Source organism: Sander lucioperca, chromosome 8 (genome assembly GCF_008315115.2).
Source record: "Sander lucioperca isolate FBNREF2018 chromosome 8, SLUC_FBN_1.2, whole genome shotgun sequence".
NCBI classification, from domain to species: domain Eukaryota; kingdom Metazoa; phylum Chordata; class Actinopteri; order Perciformes; family Percidae; genus Sander; species Sander lucioperca.
In genome coordinates this window covers 4,893,159-4,920,061 of record NC_050180.1, presented here as the reverse complement: position 1 = coordinate 4,920,061, position 26,903 = coordinate 4,893,159, and the positions used below count along the sequence as shown (strand labels likewise).

The 26,903-nt window shown below is 40.6% G+C and overlaps 1 protein-coding gene across 5 annotated transcripts in view; it reads right to left on the bottom strand.

Annotated features, from left to right (window-relative positions):
• The window catches only part of col6a3 (collagen, type VI, alpha 3), a 54,535-nt gene that overhangs the window by 6,457 nt on the left and 21,175 nt on the right, over positions 1-26,903 (bottom strand). For 3 of the 5 annotated variants that reach the window (XM_036004427.1, XM_036004429.1, XM_036004431.1), the window contains exons 27-68: positions 26,097-26,690; positions 25,266-25,865; positions 24,425-25,018; positions 23,594-24,193; positions 22,753-23,346; positions 21,922-22,521; positions 21,081-21,674; positions 18,535-19,146; positions 17,776-18,396; positions 16,946-17,542; positions 15,727-16,332; positions 15,260-15,594; positions 13,818-13,896; positions 13,550-13,695; positions 13,367-13,459; positions 13,201-13,254; positions 12,873-12,944; positions 12,723-12,749; positions 12,571-12,615; positions 12,330-12,383; positions 12,161-12,223; positions 10,030-10,095; positions 9,881-9,934; positions 9,745-9,780; positions 9,580-9,642; positions 9,248-9,310; positions 8,897-8,959; positions 8,562-8,624; positions 7,941-7,991; positions 7,470-7,505; positions 7,272-7,334; positions 7,066-7,128; positions 6,736-6,768; positions 6,543-6,579; positions 6,413-6,424; positions 5,819-6,312; positions 5,568-5,673; positions 4,213-4,914; positions 3,987-4,089; positions 3,836-3,891; positions 2,865-3,125; positions 957-1,043 (exon numbers count right to left, since the gene is read on the bottom strand). In XM_036004427.1, the coding sequence (XP_035860320.1) occupies positions 957-1,043; positions 2,865-3,125; positions 3,836-3,891; positions 3,987-4,089; positions 4,213-4,914; positions 5,568-5,673; positions 5,819-6,312; positions 6,413-6,424; positions 6,543-6,579; positions 6,736-6,768; positions 7,066-7,128; positions 7,272-7,334; positions 7,470-7,505; positions 7,941-7,991; positions 8,562-8,624; positions 8,897-8,959; positions 9,248-9,310; positions 9,580-9,642; positions 9,745-9,780; positions 9,881-9,934; positions 10,030-10,095; positions 12,161-12,223; positions 12,330-12,383; positions 12,571-12,615; positions 12,723-12,749; positions 12,873-12,944; positions 13,201-13,254; positions 13,367-13,459; positions 13,550-13,695; positions 13,818-13,896; positions 15,260-15,594; positions 15,727-16,332; positions 16,946-17,542; positions 17,776-18,396; positions 18,535-19,146; positions 21,081-21,674; positions 21,922-22,521; positions 22,753-23,346; positions 23,594-24,193; positions 24,425-25,018; positions 25,266-25,865; positions 26,097-26,690 (10,092 nt within the window). The remainder of the gene's footprint in view (positions 1-956; positions 1,044-2,864; positions 3,126-3,835; positions 3,892-3,986; positions 4,090-4,212; positions 4,915-5,567; positions 5,674-5,818; positions 6,313-6,412; positions 6,425-6,542; positions 6,580-6,735; positions 6,769-7,065; positions 7,129-7,271; positions 7,335-7,469; positions 7,506-7,940; positions 7,992-8,561; positions 8,625-8,896; positions 8,960-9,247; positions 9,311-9,579; positions 9,643-9,744; positions 9,781-9,880; positions 9,935-10,029; positions 10,096-12,160; positions 12,224-12,329; positions 12,384-12,570; positions 12,616-12,722; positions 12,750-12,872; positions 12,945-13,200; positions 13,255-13,366; positions 13,460-13,549; positions 13,696-13,817; positions 13,897-15,259; positions 15,595-15,726; positions 16,333-16,945; positions 17,543-17,775; positions 18,397-18,534; positions 19,147-21,080; positions 21,675-21,921; positions 22,522-22,752; positions 23,347-23,593; positions 24,194-24,424; positions 25,019-25,265; positions 25,866-26,096; positions 26,691-26,903) is intronic. The other 2 variants (XM_036004428.1, XM_036004432.1) reach the window with 2 other exon arrangements.

Below are 26,903 nucleotides of genomic sequence, written 5' to 3'. Positions count from 1 at the left end.
TGAAAATCAAGCAGTCAGTAGAAAGAAAGAGGTTTACATGTAAGTGTAAGTTTCCATTGGTAAATTTGAAAGTTAGTTAAAACTACAACTACTGTTTTGTTAGTTCATTTTGGTCATCCAGGATGTGCATGGCTGTGTGGTCCAGGTTATTGACCCCATAAATACTTCATCACAGCTAATTATGACAAAATCCACTGCATTCTTGGCCGCATTGTTTGTTAAGTCTTTTCTGGGACAGCATTGTGTGAAGTGCAGGGTGCTAGTTAAAATGTTCTTGCTCACACTAGGTTGTCAAAGTACAGCACTCACTGACTTTACATACATTACAACATAATAAAGACAGCATTACTACTCTTATAATCATAACAGGATAATAGTTGGGCAGGTTAGGAAGCTTGACTCCTCAAAGACTCCTGAATGTACAGCCAGTATAGAGTTCTTATGTCTAAGTTATGTCTTAAGTGTTGCCTTTTCTAAGAAGCAGCAGCTGTAGAGCTTCTCTCCTAAAACAAATATGCACTGTGTAAGTGTTCATCATCGCCTCTAAGAGGCATCTTTCTCCAAAATGGCACATATAGGGCAACATCAACTCATTTGTTTGTCATAACACATTAAGAAGAGATAAAAAATCTGCAAACCAAGACTGAGTAAGCCACAGTATATTTTGGCATGTACTAGTGACTTGCATATTATTCAAGTTAAAATATGGCTGCATTACAGCATAGCACTTACTTTCAGGTTTTATTTATGTGACTAATATTCTGCCTAGGAAACAGCCAAATACAAGAACATTAATACACTATAGAGTAAATATTGAATGGATTTGTGCTGAAAGTTCAAATACAGCACAATTTTTTCTACTAAATTACAAGTTATGCAGGTTCAAAATTACAGAATACAAGTCATAGCTTATGCATAACAAACACAAGCGCATACATGCATGCGCAGTCACTCACCAGTTTCTGGTTTGTCCAGTGGTTCAGTATTTACAAAACTGGAGCCTTGCCTGACTGGCTTATGCTCTAGCTTAGGCTCTGCCGCTTCTGTAAAAGTAAAACCATAAGTCATTAAACAAAGTGTTCAATATTTAGCTTTCACGTTAGTTGAACTTAACTTTAGTTTATTTATTTGCATTTAACAAATGCATTTTGTTGAATTTTTAGGGCCCGAGCGCGGACAGCGGCAAAGGCCCTATTGGAACTGAAGGAATTATTATTACGCTTTATTATTACGCACAATGAATCTCCTTTTTGAGGGGTTTAACATACCCAAAAACTCACCAAAATTGGCGGCCGCATCAGGCCTGGTGAAAATTTTTATATTTTAATGGTTTTGTAAATAGTTGTTCAAAAATGGCTTGCTAGCGCCCCCTACAAACATTAAAAAATTGAGCCCCTGCAGTACATTTCACATAAACTTACGAAATCTGGTACACATATTAAGGGTGGAATGGTACATGTATTCGTACTGAACCAAAACGGTACAGGCGTCGCGGTTTGGTGCATGAATTTACATGGAGAATACACGGTATAAAAATAAATAAAACTTGCGTGCAAATTAATTAATGTAATGCGGAACTACTGTTAGATACACGGGTTCTTTAAGGACACCTAATCTGTAGCCCCGCCTTAGCTCTGAAGCTCTGCGCCTATGTATGCAGTTTTAGTGAGTCAGAGATAGAGTTAGAGGACCCGCCGGCCTCTTTAAGATCGCAAGTTTGGGAAAACTTCGGTTTCCCAGTCAGTTACAGTAGTTCAGGTGAGAGTGTGGTGGATAAGACTGCTGTTGTAGATTAGTGTTACATTTCTAGCGTCGCGGCTCCAAACCGTAACTTTAGTTGGGACAGACGCCTTGTTTCTTCAGGCTAACTATATTAGCTTTAGCCAGGCAGGGAGCAGCTTTCTCCAGTGAAAAATGGCCAGGAGACATTGTGATAACGTTGCATTAATCAGGTAATTTAGTTTGTCTTTGCAGAGAACAGAGATGCTGTATTTTCAGTTTTATAGCGGATTGTCTAATTTTGTTTACAAGTTCCAGATGGAGTCTGGAGATGATGTGGGGTACTTATTATTTACTGTTTACATCTTACTTTACATACTTCTAGACTTTTAAACCGTTTGATTTAGACTATTGTGTGAGGTATCATTGAACTCAGCAGAGTTCCTTTGTCATTGGTCATGGTTTGGGCCACCCCCTATGCTTAAGCCACGCCCCTTTTTATAACTAATGATCCGTTTGATGTAGACTATTGTGTGAGGTATCATTGAACTCAGTAAAGAGTTCCCTTTTCATTGGTGCCCGGTTGCCCCGCCCTCTCAACTTTGTAAAACATTTCAATCATTTGCAATACACCATTTCCAACACCGCACACTCCACCATGTGCGCTGTGTCTGACCGCTGCACAAATGCAGGGTCACGTGGAGCGGCGTCCGCCAGTAACCCTGATGCGCACGGAGGAGCGAGGGCCCATCTTACCATCCATACCTTGTTTGTGGACTGTTCTTTTATGTGCTACTCTTTGTGCCTCTTAATTGCCCCTCAGGGACAAATAAAGTTATTTGAATTGAATTTCAAGTCACATTTAATTGAAACCCCCCCGAAACTATAATAATCATAATATTATTATAAAAAGGACATAAGTATTTAAAAAAAACATTTGCAACAGCTGCAAATTAAGTTTCAAAACCCAATCTTATTATCTAGGGAAATTGATCAAGTTACTGCCATCCAATATATTTAATATATTGCTATCTTTAGTGTTCTGGTCAAGGGGAAATATTGCATATTGCTGTTTTACATAATATATAATCTTCCGGAATAAAACTTATATCGAAACATTTGTGTAGATGTGTTTATGGACTTACTGGTAGTCATGATGCCTTTGCGAGTGGAGACAATTTGACCCTCTGCAGTGTGAGCGGTGACCACAGCATGATATGTTTGAGCACTCTCTAAGTTGTCCACAGAAAGCTCTGTGCCTGACACGTTGGTCTTCAGCACCAGAGCATGGTCGTGCAACCGTGTCACCACTACCTCAAAGTAGACAAAGAGCTTGGAGTCTGGGTTGGTCCAACGCAATTTCAAGCTGCTGGAGGTGACATTAGAGACGTGCAGCTCATCTGCATCTGAGGGGGTAAGATAAAGTGTTGTCAAGGCAGGACATTGCATAATTAAAATCATGTTGACAGTTTGCAGAAAACCACAGCAGGCCTGTAGCTTTTAATAAATGTTAGTGTTACCAAGATCATGTTACTTTCATGTCCGGGCGAGTGATGTGTTTTACATCACTGTGCTTTACGCTGAGAAATACAACAGCAATGTTCGGTTCTTGAGACGAAGAGGACACAACTTCAAGATAATCTTTTGAAGAGTCCATGTATTTTAGTCCTCCCTGTTCTCCTTGATTTTTCAGATAAGTATGATTTTTATTTGTTATTTGATGCTATAAAAACGGGTAAAATGTCATGATTGACAGCTAAGATTGACTCGTGATTTGTCGGGTGGTTGTATGGTCTTCGATATTGCGGCTCCACCTCCCGATCACTACTGCACAGACTCTGGCTCCAAAATTGCAAGATGGCCGCACCCCTGTCCGGGGTATTTTGGCTCTGCTTTTGTACAGTGGGAGGAAGTGGAGACGCGTCATCCATCCTTTTTTAGAGTCAATGGTTTAAAGGCACCGTTTCTGAATACAGGCTGTGTGCATTTCTTTGCAGATTGACCATTTTGATACTTACACCATATTTATATAGCACCTCGACCTGTTTTTTAATTAAAAAAACTCACTTTTCACAATATAAGACCTTTAAGTTTACTTTAGTACATTCACACTTACCTTTGTGCTTGCTTTGATGAACTGCTTGGTGGTCTTCATGATGTTTCTGATGTTTCCTACAAATGTAACCATAAATAGGGAATAAAACCATCAATTTCCCAAAAAATTAACAAACTAGTGATAGGGAATATAAATATAATATAATAGTTACTCCTGTTGGTGTGATGATGTAAAGGGGTTTTTAAGTGGCTGGTCACTCTGGAACCACTTGCAGTTTTTGGATACTTCAGGGGACATGTAGAAAGCATTTTCGACTGAAAAGAACACAGGATGTGATGAGACTAATTTGAACCGATTAATTACTGGCATTAAGTCTAATATAGTAAATGAAAAAGAATGTGTAAAGGCAATATAATAGATAACTATCTTGAACTTACTGCTGATGTACTTCGGCAGCAGCTGGCTGAAGGTCTGGATGTGTTTTTCGTAAAAGTGTGAGATGCTGTCCAGCCGCTTGAAGAAGACATCTGATGGCTCGCTGGCCATGCGTGAAAAGACACGAGCATCTCCAGCACTCAACCTTTTACCCACACCCATGATGACCAGGAAGTAGCCTCTGCACTTGACCTCAGTGGCGATACGCACCAGCTGCTCCTCTTCTTCTTCTACACTTCCTGTCACAAAGAGCATCAGTACTTTCCTGTCACGCTGGGCAGGCGCCTTCTCAAACACTTGCTCCACCGTCGATTCAATAGCCGCTGCCAGTGCACGGCCACCCTCTAACTGTGGTGTCTTCTCCAGCAGAAATTTGACAATATCCTGAGCTGAGTGGTGCTCCGTCAAACCGATATCCACACGAATGGGAGAGCCAGTTTTGTTGTGGATGAACTCGTAAGGTGCTTGCTGGATCACAGCCACTCTGGCGTGGTGAATGGACGATGTGGGATTTGAAGAGACTTGTAGCTGCTCCACCATGTGCGCTATGTAGCGCTTAATCTCGGTAAAGACGGTTGGGTATGTAGACTCAGAGCTGTCCATGACAAAAACCATGTCGATGTCCACGTCTGTGGTAGAAGACCTCCTATCTCGGCTGGCCAATGGGGGCACATAGTCACACATTTGGTCCGGAGAGCAGGCATCTGAAAAACAAAGACACATAATTTAATGTTACGTTAATGCAACTGCAATTTATTTCTGATCATCAAAAGATGTACTTAGATTCTGCCCAGTCACTGTACTGTTAGTGCCTGTGGATTCTTTTGTACAATGGTGATGCCACACAAGGTTAAACTATACTATGATTAGGGCTATTCAGGACCTGAAAATAACACCCAACCACACAGCAAATGTGGTTGAATTTTGCCATCGGTGGGTGAAACTATCAATCTGGCTACCCGCATACTTGGCAGGTAAAGATAATTTAGTGATTCATTAGTTGTTTTTTGCCATTGTTGTTCTTTCAAATTTCAACCAAGTCCACCATTTCCTTGGATTTGAGCAAAAAATTTGGAGCACACTATTATTACAATTTCATCAATAACTTCAAAGAACTTAAATCTGTATTCTTAACAAGTTCAGAATGATGCTCTTTCATTTCCTGTATTTCACATTTATGAAGGGAAAAAATAACTGATTTAAAATCCACCTGCCACAGTGGCTAGTGGACTATTGGATGTTGAGGCAACACATCTAGATTTTAAATGGGTATTTTTAGTGTAAATCTAAAAGAAAATAATATAATAATAAACAATAATGTAATGTCATTATTGATGCACAAACACAGAGGTCTTACCTAGGCAGACATGGCAGTTCATCACCTTTTGGATGACTGAATTGTACTGTGCACTTCCAGGATTTGGGAGGACAATTACCTGGCCCAGTGCTGTGTTGTTGACCTGGTGTACAAAAAAGAGCCAAAAGTAATCAAAATACAATCTACACTGTCATTTATTTTCTTTCGACAGACACTGCAAATATACCTTAGAAAGGTATGTACTGCAAAGTTCTTTTTGAGATATCTTTTTAGTTTTTTCTTTGTTTTACCTGCAGTGCTTTGCTGAGTGTTCTGTCCTCACGGTTAACCAAGAACAGAGAGGCAATTCCAGCATTATGGAGGCGAAGAGCTGCAGCAGTAAGTTCTTGTGGCTTACTGACTGTCCCACCAACAAAGAAGATGGCCACCTTCCTCATTAGGAAGCCACTGCGCACTCGCTTAAAGAGGTTCTGGGCCACAAAGCTCATGGACGTGTCCAAGCTGCGCGGCTTGCGGGTTTGCAGGGTCTGCAGTCCCTCGATGTGCTGCACCAGGGCACGTTTCTTCTTTGCTTCAGCAAACCGGACCTCAGTGGTCACCTCTTCATTGTAAAGGGCTATAGCAACACGAGCTCCTCTTGGACAGTTACTCTCGGAGATGGTGATGTCTCTGACTAGGCGCAGGACTGTGTTACGCATATTGTTGAAGGCTTGGCGGTTAACGTCTCCAGAGGTATCCAGGGCAAAGGCCAGCTCAGTGGGGTAGAGCGGGCATTCCTGCTGACCTAATGGCGTACACATGGAGGATTTTATTCTTTTTATAACAGTGTGTACAGTACATTATCAAACTGTAATTATATAATAAAAAGTATTTTCTGTACTTACCATAACAGCAAGCTGGTAGAATAAAAGGGAAAAAAAACATGAGACATTTTCTGTAGTACATAACACATGTAGAATGCTTATTATTGTTGTCATGGAATTACATTATTGGTACTTATTGAATCATACTTACGACAGTTTTCTCTGATCTTCTTAACCAGGTCACATTGCTAAGGACAAAGATACATTTGGAGTAAGATTTTAATCACAGGCACCAGAGTAGAATTTTGCTCTGTTCATTCAATTCATTTTTATTATTAATTGTGTATTAGTTGTTTATTATTAATAATTATTGTTATTCAACAGTTTGATATTTGGGCACATACCACAACACCTGGTCCTCTTGGTCCTTTCTCACCCTATGGGAATAAAAACATTTGGGTTAACAGCTGGACATGGCCAACGATAAAAAGGACTTTTTTTTTGTATTGTATGTAAAGCATGATTATGTTTGTAAAATCATGTTACAAATTTAACAATATTACATTGTGCAGTGTGGATTCACGAGAAGACAAAATTAAAAAAAACAGACCAAACAAAATAATGTATATTGTAAATCGACAGATATTCTGCTATGCTGGCACTATGACTTCATTTAAACGTTTGTGTGAGTTTACTTTGTTTATAAGCAAAGGGTATAGTTTTATGTTACTTACATCAGGCCCAGGATATCCAACCTCTCCCTTCTGTCCAGGTGTACCAATATTTCCAGAGACACCCTGGAAAGAATAGAGAGACAAATGCATATGTGTCCAATGATAATAAGTGTGGGGGGGATTTTGCTAAGTGATACCATACTGTATGTCACATTTAAAAATGAATGCTCAGTGTGACTTAATCTAAGTGGGGTCTGGAAACTTACCCTCTGTCCATGATTTCCTCTGCGTCCAGGTCCACCCTTGGTGCCAGGGCCACCAGCCTCTCCCTGAAATAATGGAAGAAAAGATAATGCAAATAACCGACAGCAAAAGGAAGGCCCATTTGCCAGAGTGTACAGCGTAACACTGTAATTTGCAACCTCTGTTGAAATTGCACTTGAGAATTCAATATTTTCCATTACCTTTGGTCCTGGGAATCCTGGGAAGCCCTCATCACCCTGTAGAGGAAAATGTATTCATATTTTAAGTATTATCATTATTATTAATTATTATCATTATTCTAAAATTGAATGAGTGTAAAAGTTGATTTGTCTTGAGATTTGTAATAGTGGATCGCTGATAATTGTATATGTCATGGCATTCTTTACAGTGCTATTCAGTATCACAGAAGGGATTTACTTTGTGTGTTTAGGAAAGGACTTCAGATGACTTAAATGACAATAGTAGTTAGACTAACAGGTTTGTAACTTCCTCTTATTATCCTTCTTTTCATTTCTGTGGTGTGATTTAAACATTCTCTTAATCCAATTTCTAAAATATCACTGGATAATCGAGGCTAAATCAAATTTTCACGTTAACTTTGCTCAAAATGTAGACACACCTTGTGATTACCATACATACCTATATATTGCTAGAAGACAAAATTCACTTGCCTTTCTTCCTTTAGGACCTGTGACGCCAAACCCATCTCTACCATCTTCACCCTATCAAACAGACAAGAAAAGAAGGCTCAACCAATTAGTTTTATTTGTAATGTGCTTAATTATTTAAGCTTTACACATACTTAGTAGTAACAAGAAATAAAGCAACCCTTACCCCTTCTTGTCAACATAACAGTTTTGTTATGTGATACTAAGCAATGGAATGGTACTAATACAAGTCAAAACACAAGGATTAGGATCCTTTCAGCAAAATAAATCTTATTTAAAACCATTTCTCAATTAAAACCATGCAACATACATTTATAGATGCAAAAGACAAAGCAACATAAGTCTTCCTTTAACCACACACATGGCAGTGATGCAAATAATATGCCTCTTTAACTTGCAGCTTGAGGCAGAAGTTCTTTCAAGACATTATCTTTTACAAGGACAATTATTAATAATCTAATAACAATCTACTGTACTATAAAGTATAGACATTTGGTTTCATAAACAAGAACACAAACCATGTATATCTGATATCTCGGAGAGTTGAAAGTTCTTATTTAGCTAAATTCTTCTACCCAGTTTTACACAACTGTACATGCAAAGAAGATGTGGTTTAATTCTTACAGGCTCTCCACGGGGACCAAGAGGTCCAATAGCGCCCTTAGGTCCTGGCTCTCCTGGCTCTCCCTAAAAAGGCACAGAGATAGCCAGAAACGGAGAATGACACAGAGACAGAAATAGTTAAAGATTCAAAGAGAATGTGAAGGTTTCAAATTAAGAGTGAAATATTTCTCAAGCAGAGACTTGATGTTTTCTTAAAGTGCTTTTATGTTTGTTCTAATAGACTACACATGTGTGTCCAGTAATGTGAGAGAGCTAGGCTTAGGCCAATGTGTGTATAAATGAAACAATCCTGTTAGAAGTGCATTAGCCACGCAAAATTATGTTCCCCTCAGTACCTTGCGTCCGAGAGCTCCTCTTCTACCCTTTTCTCCAGCGGGACCTGAGCTCCCTCCTGGACCCTAGAAAACAAAACATTGCTCAAAATGAAGTATATTGTGCACATGGTTTTCAGTCAGTTAAACCAGTGTACCATTACAGTAGCAACGTGTGGTAGACACTAGTTATTGCTTGTTTGTGAAATAAGGATTGTCTGTGTTCCCTATTTGCATTTTATCATTTAAATTGATGCTGGTTTTAATTGTGATCCATAATTATATTTCACTTGACTTGAATTAATATGTTTGCAATATGTTACAGACATAGCAACAGATTGTATTCAACAAAATGGCCCTAATAAGTTCACTCACCCTGGGTCCAGGATTTCCATCTTCTCCTCTTGGTCCTGGTACACCAATTGGTCCAGCTGGACCCTTTAAAAAAAGACAAACCAGACATGGATGATGCACCAGTTTCTTGCATAGTAGAGCTGGACCTCCAACCCACAAGTAAAGAATGAACACACTTGACTAGACATATAAATACACCAGTCACAGTGCAGTCAAAACAATCTGTCATATTGCTAATGTAGCCAAGAAAAGTATTACCAGTAATGACAACATCCACTATAAAACATGTTTTGGCAAGTGCATCTTTAGATTGACTAATCTGCCAAATACCCTGAAAAGAATGACAAACTTACTCTAGATCCTCCAATACCAGGCTCTCCCTGAACACCTCCCTCTCCTGGCTTTCCGGGAATTCCCTTTAATGAAATGCAAGCAGCAAGATGATTGGATCACTGCCATTACAAGAATTACTGCAATAAGTATTAAACAATGTATGTTATCACCAAAAAGAGACTTACAGCCTGTCCAGGTGGGCCTCTTCTGCCATTAGCTCCCTAATAAAGTGTGAGTAGAAATAAGTCTTGATTAACAAAAAACTGTGGTAATTAAGTAATTGTTTTTTAAATATAATGAAGACCTGGCAAACTTGTTTACCTTTCTTCCGACTTCACCAGGGCCCCCTTTGTTTCCATCTTCACCAGGCTCTCCCTGTCATTTTAGGGCAGATATCTCCCGTAAAACAAGTGCATACAAACAAAACTAGCCATTTCATGTTGAAAATGCATTGACAGGATTTTTTTTACCGGTGGTCCGGCATCACCAGGGTCTCCTTTAGGTCCTGGGATGTTGTTATCTCGTCCACTTGTACCCTGTTAGATAGATGTCACTTTTTCAGCTACTTTCAAACACATTAAAACACTGACCAAGAACACATTCTAATGTATACAAACTGCCTGGGAGAGCAATTGCAATGTATACAATCGCATTCAAAATTATCAAACCCCGCAATGTTTTACCACTGTTGAAAGCCTAGGGCATTAGAACAGTGACCATTCCAAGTGTAGCCCTATTGTAAGAATAAAGGATTAAAACAAGTTAGTCCCTTAATAAAGTTGTGTGAAAATAAGTAATTAAGGCAATTAAACGGACAGTAATTTAGTTTAGTAGAGAAATAAAAATGGTTAACTTAGATATTAAGATAATTTAACTTAAAGGGTAACTGCCACTTTTTTCAACCCTATTTTCCTATGTTTTTGTGTGTACGTGACTGATAGGAACAAAAATCTTTGAAATTGGTCCAGTATTAAGCGTGAACGCTGTAACCGGCAGCCACAGACCGGGCTGCAATGTAACCCTATGGGGCAAATGTGCATCGTCATTTTGGTCCACTAAAAGTGCTGTTTTTGCCACTCAGATTAATAATCTAAGTGTCTGACAACATTATGGAAAGGATCCCTACAGAGACAGACCTTTAAAACCTTTTTAAGACCTTTTTGTTTGTCTGAGGTTGCTAGCGCTAAAGAGCCAACATATTTTCACATGTGAATCTGTGAACTATGTGTTTATTTCAACCAAAACTAGAGTTGTGATGGTTGGAAAAGTGGAAAGACGATTAAAAACGGCTTTTCATAGTTTCTGTCGACTTTGAATGAAATGTATTTTACGATGCTAAAAGTACTGTTTATTTGCATGGAGTCTGGTGGCCTTAGCAAACTCAATTTCACAGATGTTTTTATGTTTAAAAAAAGTATCTTACTCTTTAATATAAAAGGCGACCTCCTTAGAAATCCATTCTATGTCAATGGCAAAACAAGCACTTTTGTCAACGTAAATACAAGCTGCACAATTGCCCTATTAACTTTCATTGTAGCTTGTTTCGCCACTGCCAACTGCAGCGATCTCGCTTGATACTGGACCAATGTCAAAGATTGTTGTTCCCATCAGTCACTTAGGCACAAAATCATGGGAAAATAGGGTCCAAGTTGAAAAAAACAGTAGTTATCCTTTAAATTAGACAGGATGTAAATAGTTGAATAAGAAGTTTAAATAAACAGTTCTATATGTTGAAGGTAGATTTTGGTCTAATTTGTGTAATATGTTATTTCTCATTCAACCAAATATTAGTAAAGTATTCCAATTTTAAAGAGTTGTCTGGGTCAGTTATTTTAAAATACAGCACAATAGATGTATGTAGGGCTGAACAATAATTCAATATGATAATTTATCGTCTTTCATATCATGATGATGAAATCATATATCGAGATATCGTGAAATAAAATGACATTGTCCAACTTGATAATAACAAGCACATAAGCATTTATTTTTTAATTTTTTTTTTTTTTGATTTTTTTTTGGGCATGTTTAGGCCTTTATTTGACAGACAACTGACGACATGAAAGGAGAGAGAGTGGGAATGACATGCAGCAAAGGGCCGCAGGTCCGAGTCGAACCCGGGCCTGCTGAGTCGAGGAGTAAACCTCTATATATGGGCACCCGTTCTACCAACTGAGATATCAGGGCGCCCAGCTTTTTAAGAAAATCTGTTGTGAAACATTTTGAGGGAATATCATTTCAAGAATTGCAGATTTGTTTTAACATCACACTATTTTTGTGCATGCATATATACATAGTCAGTATATAGCTGGACATTTCACTTGAAACTGTTTACCACATTATTGATGATTATTTATCCAAAATCTCATTGTAAAAAATATTTTGTGAAAGCACCAATTGTCAACCCTACAAATATCATCACAATATCGATATCAATGTATTTGGTCAATAATATTGTGATATCTGATTTCCTCAATACCGCCCAGTCCTAGATGCATGTATGTATGTATGTATGTATGTATGTATTAGTAGGGTATTATATGATTTGTTTAATAGATTCAGACTGTAAATGGCACCTTAATCAGTTTGCATAATACTCACAGGGTCTCCTCTGATTCCAATTTCTCCTATGTCTCCTGCTTGTCCTTTGCTACCTTTGGGACCCTAAAAGCAATATATGTTTCGTGAGCATTTATCAGCACCAACCACTTGAGATTTGTAAAGAAAAATGGGTAAAAATGTAAAGCTAAAATTGCATTTAGTCACTCACTCTTTTGCCAGGGTTTCCTCTGTCTCCTGGGGGTCCAGCCACTCCACTTTTGCCCTGAAAACATACAGCAGATGCCAATTAATGCCCAGAATCATGCATAAATCAAAGCTCATTTACATGTTTTTGCTTCATAAACACATTGGTGTGACTCGCCACACAGCTTAAGACAAGAAGCGATTGCATAAGACTCTGTTTGATATATTAATATAAAACAAAAAAATATAATACAACACATTCTTACCTCTTCGCCATTGATGCCATCGAGCCCAATTTCTCCGGATTCACCCTGCAACATAGTTGTAGTTTGTGAGGGAATCAGTGCATTAGTCTTTTTCTTACAGCTTCATCTAATAATGGAGACTCAAAAAACCCCTATTTAAAAAAAATACTGACCTTTTCTCCTGAGTAGCCACGAGAACCCTGAACAAAAGAACAAAAAACTGTGTTACAACATTATATTAAATAAACAAAAATTTATATTGACAATTTAAATTAAAAAGAGAAGTTTAAGTTGGATGTTAAAGTTAATATCAAAGCCTTTACCTTAACACCTCGTTGTCCAGGACATCCCTGGAAACCCTGAGTTCCATTAACACCGGGAGGACCTCTCTCTCCCTGTCATTACAGAATAAAGACAGTAAAATACCCTGACAACATACAGAAGGGATGCAATATTAAGGAACATGAAGTGGTGGAAAACAAAAAGAACACAGAGAGTTGTCACTGAACTTCTTGAGAACAAAAAAAAACATGTTTGAACATGGTTATACATCAGGACATTTAACAGCAGATGTATGAAAAACTCTAATGGAAACATTGTCAGACTGTGTCTATATACATATATATATAAAAAAAAGGCATTCAAACATACAGGTCCACCCTCATCTCCAGGATGTCCTTGGCTTCCTGGTCCTCCCGGGCTACCCTGAAAGACAAAAAAAAAACAAGTATTAGCCTCTAAAAAAAAAACATTCTTTTGTGGTATAATTGAAGGCAAGGTCTCAAAAAATATATTTAAATTTTTTGACATTGGATACCTTAGGCCCTGAAAGTCCAACTGCTCCTCTGTCTCCTCTGGTTCCAGTACATTTGCATGGCACTGCGCAGCAAACCCTCTCTGCAATATTGTCCTACGCAGAAAAAGAAAAAGAAATAATAAATGATTTAAGGGCCGAAAATAAAGCTCATGAAAGTCTCCTGCGTGATTGATTAGTACTCACCAGTTCTTCCATAAGCTCATAGTCCAAGTCCATGATATTGAGTCGTAAGGGTCTTGTGTACCTGAATCCGCGACCAAATTCCAGCAGCAAAGCCTCGTCAAATTGTGACACCCGCTCCAGCCCGACCAGGATGAAACTGTTCACTCCTGTTTTGCACATACAAGAGTTTCAGGAACAATAATTCCTTCTAAATATGATATTGCTATAATTTTATAGAGGTTAAAAGATAGATAGTCATTAACGGCTTTGTACTGTAACAACTTTTTACCTGACAGTCGAAGCTCCTCAACTCGCCTTTTCATTTCAGCATATGGGGCGTCAATACCATCAGTCAGATGAACAACAATCTTCAGGGGAAAAACACAATTCAGTTTCACACATTTCATTACACTTTCAATGAGTATTTTCATTAGTAAGTTTAAACTAGAGATATCTAGTTGTTTTGGCCTTGATCCAATTCCTGATTAGAGAAAATATTTTGGTTAAACACATTTCAAAGTATGCAAAACTACTGCCATGATGAATATTTAGTTTAACATGGTTTCCCCACATAAAAAGTAAATAAAAAAACTGAAAAGTGGCTAGAACACACAATTACCCTTTCTCCCTCATTGAGAAATTCTGGATCTGGCCTCGTCCCGCCCACCCGTCTTTTGTTTGTGAGGTTGTAACTAGCAGTGCCTGACAAATGTTGATAGTGTGTTTTTGCTCTCTGTACTGACAGTCTGCTCTGTGCTTGAGTTTTCAGGTTTCTTTGCTGGCTTTTGAGGATTTAGACAGCAATTGGTTTACGGATTGGAGACCTAAGCAAGCTTGCCCAGGATACGTTTCAATCTCAGATTTCAAAGAATGTGACAACACCTCTCTAGTGACAAACATTGCATGGATACAATTCAGTAGTTAAGACAAAATCACATTTTTTGAAATATGTATGTGACACATTAAAATAACATCTGTAGAACACTAAAGTTGGTGTTAAAAGAATTTTGATTGACATACTTTTCTTCTTGTTATTTATTAAACTGTTTGCATAGAATAATATTATACTGATTACTATTTTCTCTCACTGTTAAATTAAACTGTTGTGGATGTGTGTGGATATTGTTAAGAAACCAAAAAACAGCTTAAACTCACAAGATAACATGGGAGCCACTGTTTTGTCCTTGTCTAAGCACGGTGTGTTCCTGAGGGCATACATGCCCTCCCAGACCAGATAGATGAGACGACATCGTCTCTTACCAGATAACAACTGACAACATCAACTCTGTATCATGATTGTATTACATTCCACTTGGTATTATAAAAAGCGGCTGTAGAGAGCTTTTCGTTAGGTCACTTCTGTACTTATGCTGTGAGTACTGTAACTGCCTCCTTGTGTTCACAAGTAAAAATTAACTTTGATATAACTTCAGTGGTTCTGTCTATCCTTTGATAATGAAATTATTCTAACAGTTGGCATACAGTATTTTTAATGAACACATTGATCATCAAAACTATTACAGTGATCATGCTATATTATTGATATGATTTGAATGAAGATTAAATGGGAGAATGTGACTCCAAAAATGAGAAGCTGCTACCTGGATGTTTTGTACACTGCCCTTCGCAAATGAAAAAGAGAGAGCTAAGGTCAGGTTTAGAGAGGCCAGGTTAACTTTTTCCAATCTCATTTTGGCTTGGGACATAGTTTAAACTGTTTTAGTAACCAACCTTGACAACGTCCTCATGTCTGGTTTTGAACCTGTTGGTGTAAGCTGAGATGGTCTTGCCATTGAGGACAAAGGGGCCACGACTCCCTAGGGCTTTGAAGGCCCCAATGAGCTCCCCAGCATTGTCTGTGAAGTCCAGCTGGACAGGCTCAGAGGCAGAGTCCATGGCCAGCATGCCCATTTGCACAGAGGGAATCTGCCCAGATGAGCAACTGATGGCTGCCAATTTAGGAATCCTCTTCAGAATGGCCTCCATATTTTTCTGGAGGTTGGTCTGAGCACTGAAGATATTCTGGGCAGCAACATCAAAGCCCACCAACACCTCTATGCTGCAGGCTGTAAAACATAGCATTTTCTAAGGCATTTTTTGTGAACCACAGAAAACATCTGGAAAATAAAACTTTTAATTAAAGGTTGCAAACTAAATGTGAAATAATCAATTAGGAAGAAAGAAACACTGTCTCTTACTTTTAGGAGTTTCTTGAACAATAGCACACAGCTTCCCTTTCACTTCATCATCCAAAGTTTCCAGAATTTGCTCATTGAGCTCTGAAAGTCCTAGGAAGGTGCTTGCTCTAGCCACAGTGGAGGACTCACTTGCCAGGTCTTCTAACTCATTCTCAATGTCGCCAACGCCTACAGCAAAGACTCTCACACCTTTTTTCTTCAGACCAAGGGCTGCTGTTTTCCCATCATCAGCTGAGCGTCCTCCAGTGAGAACCATAAGAATCTGAGGAGTGCCCTCATCCATCCTACTGCCTTTTTCTTTGGTAAAGTGAACATCTTGAACATGGCGAATGGCTGCACCAGTGTTGATTCTACGTCCACCTTTGTACTCTGTTCGGCCAATGGCACTTACAATGTCTTGCTTGTTCTTGTAGGTGTTGAGGTAGAAGACGTCAGTCACATCTGCTGTATAATGCGCCAGGCCAATGCGCAGGTTGTCTCTCTCGTTGAAGAACAGGTCAATTAGGTTGGTGATAAACAACATCACTTCATTAAAGTTGTCTCTGCCCAAGTTAATGGAGCCATCCACCAAAAACACTATATCAGCCTTTTTGGGGGCTGGAAGGCCTGATGCTATGAGAAGGACAATGAGATATCGATGAGGACAAGGTTGAGAAGGGTGAAAACAGGAGACGAAATGGAGAAAATTGACAAATTAGATTTTAGCAATGTTTGACCTTGTCCTTGTGTATATTTGCATGCTTTCCTTTCTGTACTATTTTGAAATGTTCGGTTTAATGTGTCTTTGTCTAGCTTTGTTTCCTGTTGAGTGTGATTAGTCCTTAATGTGTTTCACCTGTTCGATCCCTCCCTGCTCGTTTGCCTCTGTATTTAATGTGCTCTGTTCTGTTCAGTCCTTGTCAGGTCCTCATCTCATGTTGTGTTTCTGCTTGGTCTCTGCGAACCTGTTATTGTGTTGAATGTTGTTACCCATTTCGGATTATCACTATATGGATTACTACCCTTATTTGAATTCTTACCTACAGTCACTACATGTAAGCCTGGAGTTTCTGTTGTTTAAATAAATACTACAGCTGCATTAGTTCCTGCTAGTGTCTTGCATTTGAGCCAAGAACTCGGTTTTTCCTGTCTCGGCACTCGGCCAATCTTGACACCTTATTTATGTAAAACATACGTTACTTAAGTATCTCTAATATGTGTACATGGTTTCACAACTTACTAGGATCCTCAAAGTCTGTGGGTGGTTCCTCAATGATCCCACTCAACCGCTCAATAACCCCCTGCCGGACTGCTGGCAGGCCATGGAAGTCAGGAACTTGGAGGACATCAGCTGAGGTGGTGGCAATTTGGGTTAGCTGCCTTTTGTCAGCACCAGCAGCTCCAACACCAATGCAGTTGACCCGGGTGCCCTTAAGCAGAGGTCCATAGATAGAAACATCTTGGGGGGAATGTCCACCTGTGAGAACCACAAGATGCTGGGAGGCCTCAGCTTGACGAACACCAGCAGCGGGTTTAAACTCGTTTTTTATAACATAGTCAATGGCATCAGCCAGATGTGATGCCCGGCCACCTATCTGCCGAAGTCTTTGAATAGCAGAGACAACAGCTTGCTTGTTATTGTGAGAGTTGAGTGAGAACTCTGTTTTAACTCTGTCGGCATACTGGACAACACCCACACGCACTTGATCAGGCTGCACATCGAGTTGTCGGACAATGTTGAGGATGAAGTCACGGATATGAACAATGCCTTTAGCACCTGTACTATCTGAGCCATCAATAAGGAAGATAATGTCCTTTCTTCCAAGATTTAGGTTACCTGCAAAAAAAGCACAACAAAGAGAAGAGGTATATATACGTACTTTATTTTGAAATATATTAGAAAAAGGCTGATGCATAATACCTCCATAACAGAACAGAGCTCTGCACCCTGATGCATGTTTTTTTTTATTTTTTTTTTTATTATATGAGTTATGTAAAAAGCAAATCATGAAAATGTGTATCAGTTATTGCTTAGAGCAATTGTAGCTAGTATGATATAGTATTTCTTACCTAAATCCACTGATGGAGGAACATAACTACTGATGATATCACTGGTGGATATTGTTTTGACTGAATCAATGAGCTGTGACTCCACTCTTGGAAGCTGCTGGAAACTGTCAACTGTATATACAAGTTCGGGCTTCAGGGAAATCTGTTTCAGTTCATCAGTGTCTGCATTCCTTGATCCAATGGCAAGAGGTGCAACCTGGTTTCTCTTAAGTTGGTCAGCTGCAGTGGATACATCATCTGCAGACTTTCCACCTGTAACTAGAATGAGGAACTGAGGTACCCCATCCTCAATGCGGCTACCTGCTGACCTCTGGTAGACGTTTCTGTAGACCCACTCGAGAGCACGACCTGTGTTTAGACGGTTCCCACCTTTGCTTTGAAGTTTCATCACAGCCTGGCGTATCTCATCTTTGGTGGAGAATTCATTCAGAAGAAATTCTAACTTTGGGTCATCGCTGTACTGTACCACTGAAATTCGGACCTTATCCAATCCTACATCCAGCTTCTCCACAACTCTTCTTATCATTTCACGGATGGAAAAAAACTCACGACCCGCTGTTGTGCCATCAACTAAAAATACGACATCCCTCTTTTCTCCTCCCGTGGTTGCTGGTGTGATTACTGCTCAGAAAGAATGCAAGCACAGTAACAAGGTGAGATTACTAACTACACAGTTTCTGATAGATATAGAGGACATACATTATGACTGAAAAAGTCAAGTATCATGTAAAAAGTATACAATTCAATTGAGTAAATTACCATCAATGGTTGGGAATACTGGACGCATCCTGGTAATGTCATCATCTGACAGCTCAGTGAGAGTGTTAATTAAGTTTTCTTGGACTGTGTACAGGCCAGGGAGGTCATCTACAGTGAAGGCAAAGTTAGGCACGTATGACACCACTCGGAGCTCTGTCGGGTTAACATCCCTGGTCCCAATGCTGAAGGGAAGAACTCTAGATTGTTTAAGGGAAGATGCTGCACTACTGATGTCATCTGTTGAAGACCCACTGGAGACGACAATTACAAATTGCGGTACACCCTCTTGCTTCCTGCCACCACGTGCTGCTGTCAGAACATCCTGACTGACAAACTGCAAGGCCTGTCCAAGGTTACGTTGTCTTCCTCCTCGCTGCCTGATTCCCTTAACGGCATTCAAAACACCTTCTTTGGTTGTATGTGTGTTTAGAAACATGTCAGCCTGAGCAGAGTCACCATACTGGACCACACCAATCCGGATCTTGTTCTCGCCCACATTGAGACTCTCCACGACCCTGCGGATAAACTCCTGGATGATAGGAAATTCCCGTCCAACACCATTAGATCCATCAACAAGGAAAACAACATCCTTTCGGGGGCCCTGCGTCTCGGCTGAAAGAGAGAAACATTTTTACTATATTGTGCAACAAAAAATATTAAAATATGGAAGAAAAGATCAAAGTACTTTTACGGCAGCAGTTATACACCAAGGTATAGCAGCTTTCATGACTGAGACTGTTGGACTCCTTTTTGCAACCTTTCTCGATAACATAGAGAAATGTTTAGCGCATAATGTGTTCCTAAACCATATATAGACAGCATGTTTTAATGCCAAATGTGTGGTAATCTGGTGAATATTCAAGAGGCCATTTACATTTACATCATCTTACAATGAACTGTCCTTATTGCAGGAGGACCTTGTTAATTGTGCTGAACAGTTGTCAGGATTATATTAGTTATACTAAAAAGTAAAAAATGATGGGGTCATTGTTTATTACCTTGTAGCAGTGTATTTTACAAACTAATAAGCAATTTGCCATGAAGACACCGATTGACTCTGCACCACTGTCTGCTTAGCTGTAATGAACACTTTGCAAGTGCTAAGAGTATTGTAGCAATAGCCACCGCTCTTATGTCACATCATGCTTGCCTAGTGCTGGACTGAGTACTTTGTTAAATTAGCTGCTTATTGTACCAAAATGCAAGTGTCACTTTTTGTTAGTGTTTGTAATATGTCTGCTCAGAATGTGGTAGCTTATGTTGGTAATTGTTATTTTTGTGCTGGTATATAATTTAAACAATTAGTGAGGTGGATATAACCCATTATGTTGTTAACATTGCCAAACAATAGCTGCTTTTAGCCTCTCAAACCACGCTGCTTCATGTCTCAAAATTGCTTGCCACAGTGTTGCAAGTCGATAAAAATGCATCTACTGTTTGGAGAGTGTGTACTAGGGATGGGCGATACCACACTTTTAGGATTCGATACGATACCGATACTTTTTCTTGCATTTTCATCGATATCGATACCGATACCGTTAATTTCTTATTGTCAATTTTTGTCAGTAAAAATATTATTATATTTAAGACAAATCACAAGACAAATACAGACCATTTATACAAAATGTATTATGGTCAATACATAATAAAATTAAAATTAAAATAAATAACATAAATATGAATGAAATAAATTAAATATGAACAAAAACATACACATTTTCAGGCCCTTGGCTGTGTCGCTGTCGGCTGTGTCGCACGTTGACGCTCATTCGATCGTCTCCTGTCACGTGACATGGGCCAGCTCAATACGCCGCCAGGTACAGGGGTGTCCCGGCACATAGTAATTTAAGTAAGTAATCTAAAACAGCTGAAAGTGATGCATACACCCCCAATTATTATTTTTTAGTTTATATCGATATTCTTTTAAGGAAATCAATGCCAAATGAGTAGCGTGAGTATATTGATCTATCGATACCACAGGATCGATACGCCCATCCCTAGTGTGTACTTGAAATTGTTTAATTTTTTAACTGAGGGGCAAGGAGCAAGAGAAGTGACTTTGCAGTAGACACAACACAATTTTCCTAAAACTGCCAATAACTCGATTTATGCTGCTCCATTTGAAGAATAAGTAAGGAAATACTAAAGTTTAGAGAACCCTGCTCATGCGGTTTGTATGCCGCCACGTAAGGACTGTAAGGTAAAATGACAAAGTACATTTTCATAGGAAATCAGAAGGGGCAGAAAGAGGCAGGTAGCCTTTCTTGTTAAAATACCAGGTGATTTTAGGGAGATGCTACAACAGCCTCCATGTAAGACTAAAGTTGCTGTTAGATACTGGGAAGTTCAGTCAATTCAAACGCGGAATGAACAGAAGTGGCACGAGCAAATTTAGTTTGCAATTATTTGCTCCTGGTTCCATCTCGCCTAACAACTGTTTTGTCAAATTGGTACTGGCTGACCTGAACGTAGTGAAATACTATTTAATACAGTAAAAGTTACGTCCTAACATGATCTTAGAATGTAGAAATCTGGCACTTTCTTACCAGTTACTGTTGGTGTCATGGGCGTGGCCCTCACCAGCACTGTGCTCATTACAGAGGAGAGCTGTTCTTGGACACTGGGGAGGTCAGTGAACTCCGACAATGATAGAGCATAACTAGGGTCATATGATATCTTCTGCAGCTCTCCACTGTCAGAGCTCCTTGTTCCAATGCCTATCACAAAGATGCCCTGCTGTTTGAGAGCAGAGGCTGGGGCATCTACATTGTCAAAAGACCTCCCACCATTTAGCAGGATCAACATCTGTGGAACACCTTGCAGGCGCCTACTCCCGGAGGAGTTTGTAAAGACATTGTCCCTGACGTATTGGAGTGCAGCACCAGTGTTGAGAGGCCTGCCTCCTCTGTGTCTCAGCCCTCTGACCGAATCCACAATATCCTCTCTTGTGGTGTATGTTTTCAGATAGAAATGGACTTCTGCATCTCTGCCGTACTGGACTACAGAGACACGGTCTTTGTTTTCTCCCACATTGAGTTTCTCCACCACTCTCTCAACAAAATCACGCATGGCAGGGAAGCCATACCTTGTGCTATCAGAACCATCCAGAAGGAATACGATATCTTTTTTGGCAGTGTCAACTGAGAAAAGACAGGAAGACAAAAAATAAAGACATTTGCAAAAGGTACGCTTGTGGACTAATCATCAAGTGGTGGACTATATTTTTTAAAGCCCCTAGCACTGCCTACATCGATTTTAAAAAGAAGGAAAGCACACCCCCGCCTATATTTAAATGCGCTTAACACATTGCACTTCATTTATTCCCCTCAGTGGAGGTAAAACAAGTCAGCCTTTTAGGCCAGCAAGAGGCCGTGCACGTTAACATACCAAGTACAGTTGGTAATTCTGGGGTGACGTCAATGACCACAGAGTCCACTGCGGACTGAAGTTGCTGTTGGATACTGGGAAGTTCAGTGAATTCAGACAAAGATAGAGCAGAACTGGCATCGTGGGATATCGTCTGCAGTTCTTTGCTATCAGAGCTCCTGGTTCCAATTGCAAAGGCCAAGACACCCAGCTGTTTGAGAGCAGAGGCCGGTGCATCAACACTGTCAGAAGACCTTCCACCACTTAGCAATATCAGGACCTGTGGAACTCCTTCCAGGCGCCTGCTTCCAGCAGAGGCTGTGAAGACATTATCTCTCAAGTACTGGAGAGCTGCTCCAGTGTTGAGGGGTCTTCCGCCTTTGTGCCTTAAAGCTCTGACAGTGTCAAGGATCTCGCCTTTTGTTTTGTACGTGTTCAGATAGAACTGGACAGCTGGATCTCTGCTGTACTGAACCACTGAGACACGGTCTTTGGTGTCATCCACACTTAGTTTCTCGACTAGTCTTTGGACAAAGTCTCGCATAGCTGGGAATCCAGTTCTAGTACCATCAGATCCATCCAACAAGATGACAACATCCCTTCCTGGTGACTGTCTCTCCACTAAGGAATATAGAATTTCAGACATATTTAGCTTCATGTGTCAAACGTTTTCCTGTGCAAAAGTCAGATGATGAAAGCTAACCTCAACGTTTACAACATTTTCTTTATTAATGCTGGAACTGTTTTCTCAAAGTGGCACTGGCTGACCTATACTTAGTGAAATACTATTTAATACAGTTCAATTTGCATACTACCATGATCTAAGAATGTAAAAATTGTTCACTTTCTTACCAGTTACTGTTGGTGTCATGGGCGTGGCCCTCACCAGCACTGTGCTCATTACAGAGGAGAGCTGTTCTTGGACACTGGGGAGGTCAGTGAACTCTGACAATGATAGAGCATAACTAGGGTCATATGATATCTTCTGCAGCTCTCCACTGTCAGAGCTCCTTGTTCCAATGCCTATCACAAAGATGCCCTGCTGTTTGAGAGCAGAGGCTGGGGCATCTACATTGTCAAAAGACCTCCCACCATTTAGCAGGATCAACATCTGTGGAACACCTTGCAGGCGCCTACTCCCGGAGGAGTTTGTAAAGACATTGTCCCTGACGTATTGGAGTGCGGCACCAGTGTTGAGAGGCCTGCCTCCTCTGTGTCTCAGCCCTCTGACCGAATCCACAATATCCTCTCTTGTGGTGTATGTTTTCAGATAGAAATGGACTTCTGCATCTCTGCCGTACTGGACTACAGAGACACGGTCTTTGTTTTCTCCCACATTGAGTTTCTCCACCACTCTCTCAACAAAATCACGCATGGCAGGGAAGCCATACCTTGTGCTATCAGAACCATCCAGAAGGAATACGATATCTTTTTTGGCAGTGTCAACTGAGAAAAGACAGGAAGACAAAAAATAAAGACATTTGCAAAAGGTACGCTTGTGGACTAATCATCAAGTGGTGGACTATATTTTTTAAAGCCCCTAGCACTGCCTACATCGATTTTAAAAAGAAGGAAAGCACACCCCCGCCTATATTTAAATGCGCTTAACACATTGCACTTCATTTATTCCCCTCAGTGGAGGTAAAACAAGTCAGCCTTTTAGGCCAGCAAGAGGCCGTGCACGTTAACATACCAAGTACAGTTGGTAATTCTGGGGTGACGTCAATGACCACAGAGTCCACTGTGGACTGAAGTTGCTGTTGGATACTGGGAAGTTCAGTGAATTCAGACAAAGATAGAGCAGAACTGGCATCGTGGGATATCGTCTGCAGTTCTTTGCTATCAGAGCTCCTGGTTCCAATTGCAAAGGCCAAGACACCCAGCTGTTTGAGAGCAGAGGCCGGTGCATCAACACTGTCAGAAGACCTTCCACCACTTAGCAATATCAGGACCTGTGGAACTCCTTCCAGGCGCCTGCTTCCAGCAGAGGCTGTGAAGACATTATCTCTCAAGTACTGGAGAGCTGCTCCAGTGTTGAGGGGTCTTCCGCCTTTGTGCCTTAAAGCTCTGACAGTGTCAAGGATCTCGCCTTTTGTTTTGTACGTGTTCAGATAGAACTGGACAGCTGGATCTCTGCTGTACTGAACCACTGAGACACGGTCTTTGGTGTCATCCACACTTAGTTTCTCGACTAGTCTTTGGACAAAGTCTCGCATAGCTGGGAATCCAGTTCTAGTACCATCAGATCCATCCAACAAGATGACAACATCCCTTCCTGGTGACTGTCTCTCCACTAAGGAATATAGAATTTCAGACATATTTAGCTTCATGTGTCAAACGTTTTCCTGTGCAAAAGTCAGATGATGAAAGCTAACCTCAACGTTTACAACATTTTCTTTATTAATGCTGGAACTGTTTTCTCAAAGTGGCACTGGCTGACCTATACTTAGTGAAATACTATTTAATACAGTTCAATTTGCATCCTACCATGATCTAAGAATGTAAAAATTGTTCACTTTCTTACCAGTTACTGTTGGTGTCATGGGCGTGGCCCTCACCAGCACTGTGCTCATTACAGAGGAGAGCTGTTCTTGGACACTGGGGAGGTCAGTGAACTCCGACACTGATAGAGCATAACTAGGGTCATATGATATCTTCTGCAGCTCTCCACTGTCAGAGCTCCTTGTTCCAATGCCTATCACAAAGATGCCCTGCTGTTTGAGAGCAGAGGCTGGGGCATCTACATTGTCAAAAGACCTCCCACCATTTAGCAGGATCAACATCTGTGGAACACCTTGCAGGCGCCTACTCCCGGAGGAGTTTGTAAAGACATTGTCCCTGACGTATTGGAGTGCGGCACCAGTGTTGAGAGGCCTGCCTCCTCTGTGTCTCAGCCCTCTGACCGAATCCACAATATCCTCTCTTGTGGTGTATGTTTTCAGGTAGAAATGGACTTCTGCATCTCTGCCGTACTGGACTACAGAGACACGGTCTTTGTTTTCTCCCACATTGAGTTTCTCCACCACTCTCTCAACAAAATCACGCATGGCAGGGAAGCCATACCTTGTGCTATCAGAACCATCCAGAAGGAATACGATATCTTTTTTGGCAGTGTCAACTGAGAAAAGACAGGAAGACAAAAAATAAAGACATTTGCAAAAAGTAAGCTTGTGGACTAATCATCAAGTGGTGGACTATATTTTTTAAAGCCCCTAGCACTGCCTACATCGATTTTAAAAAGAAGGAAAGCACACCCCCCCCTATATTTAAATGCGCTTAACACATTGCACTTCATGTATTCCCCTCAGTGGAGGTAAAACAAGTCAGCCTTTTAGGCCAGCAAGAGGCCGTGCACGTTAACATACCAAGTACAGTTGGTAATTCTGGGGTGACGTCAATGACCACAGAGTCCACTGCGGACTGAAGTTGCTGTTGGATACTGGGAAGTTCAGTGAATTCAGACAAAGATAGAGCAGAACTGGCATCGTGGGATATCGTCTGCAGTTCTTTGCTATCAGAGCTCCTGGTTCCAATTGCAAAGGCCAAGACACCCAGCTGTTTGAGAGCAGAGGCCGGTGCATCAACACTGTCAGAAGACCTTCCACCACTTAGCAATATCAGGACCTGTGGAACTCCTTCCAGGCGCCTGCTTCCAGCAGAGGCTGTGAAGACATTATCTCTCAAGTACTGGAGAGCTGCTCCAGTGTTGAGGGGTCTTCCGCCTTTGTGCCTTAAAGCTCTGACAGTGTCAAGGATCTCGCCTTTTGTTTTGTACGTGTTCAGATAGAACTGGACAGCTGGATCTCTGCTGTACTGAACCACTGAGACACGGTCTTTGGTGTCATCCACACTTAGTTTCTCGACTAGTCTTTGGACAAAGTCTCGCATAGCTGGGAATCCTGTTCTAGTACCATCAGATCCATCCAACAAGATGACAACATCCCTTCCTGGTGGCTGTCTCTCCACTAAGGAATATAGAATTTCAGACAAATTTAGCTTCACGTGTCAAACGTTTTCCTTTGCAAAAGTCAGATGATGAAAGCTAACCTCAACGTTTACAACATTTTCTTTATTAATGCTGGAACTGTTTTCTCAAAGTGGCACTGGCTGACCTATACTTAGTGAAATACTATTTAATACAGTTGAATTTGCATCCTACCATGATCTTAGAATGTAAAAATTGTTCACTTTCTTACCAGTTACTGTTGGTGTCATGGGCGTGGCCCTCACCAGCACTGTGCTCATTACAGAGGAGAGCTGTTCTTGGACACTGGGGAGGTCAGTGAACTCCGACACTGATAGAGCATAACTAGGGTCATATGATATCTTCTGCAGCTCTCCACTGTCAGAGCTCCTTGTTCCAATGCCTATCACAAAGATGCCCTGCTGTTTGAGAGCAGAGGCTGGGGCATCTACATTGTCAAAAGACCTCCCACCATTTAGCAGGATCAACATCTGTGGAACACCTTGCAGGCGCCTACTCCCGGAGGAGTTTGTAAAGACATTGTCCCTGACGTATTGGAGTGCGGCACCAGTGTTGAGAGGCCTGCCTCCTCTGTGTCTCAGCCCTCTGACCGAATCCACAATATCCTCTCTTGTGGTGTATGTTTTCAGGTAGAAATGGACTTCTGCATCTCTGCCGTACTGGACTACAGAGACACGGTCTTTGTTTTCTCCCACATTGAGTTTCTCCACCACTCTCTCAACAAAATCACGCATGGCAGGGAAGCCATACCTTGTGCTATCAGAACCATCCAGAAGGAATACGATATCTTTTTTGGCAGTGTCAACTGAGAAAAGACAGGAAGACAAAAAATAAAGACATTTGCAAAAAGTAAGCTTGTGGACTAATCATCAAGTGGTGGACTATATTTTTTAAAGCCCCTAGCACTGCCTACATCGATTTTAAAAAGGAAAGCACACCCCCGCCTATATTTAAATGCGCTTAACACATTGCACTTCATTTATTCCCCTCAGTGGAGGTAAAACAAGTCAGCCTTTTA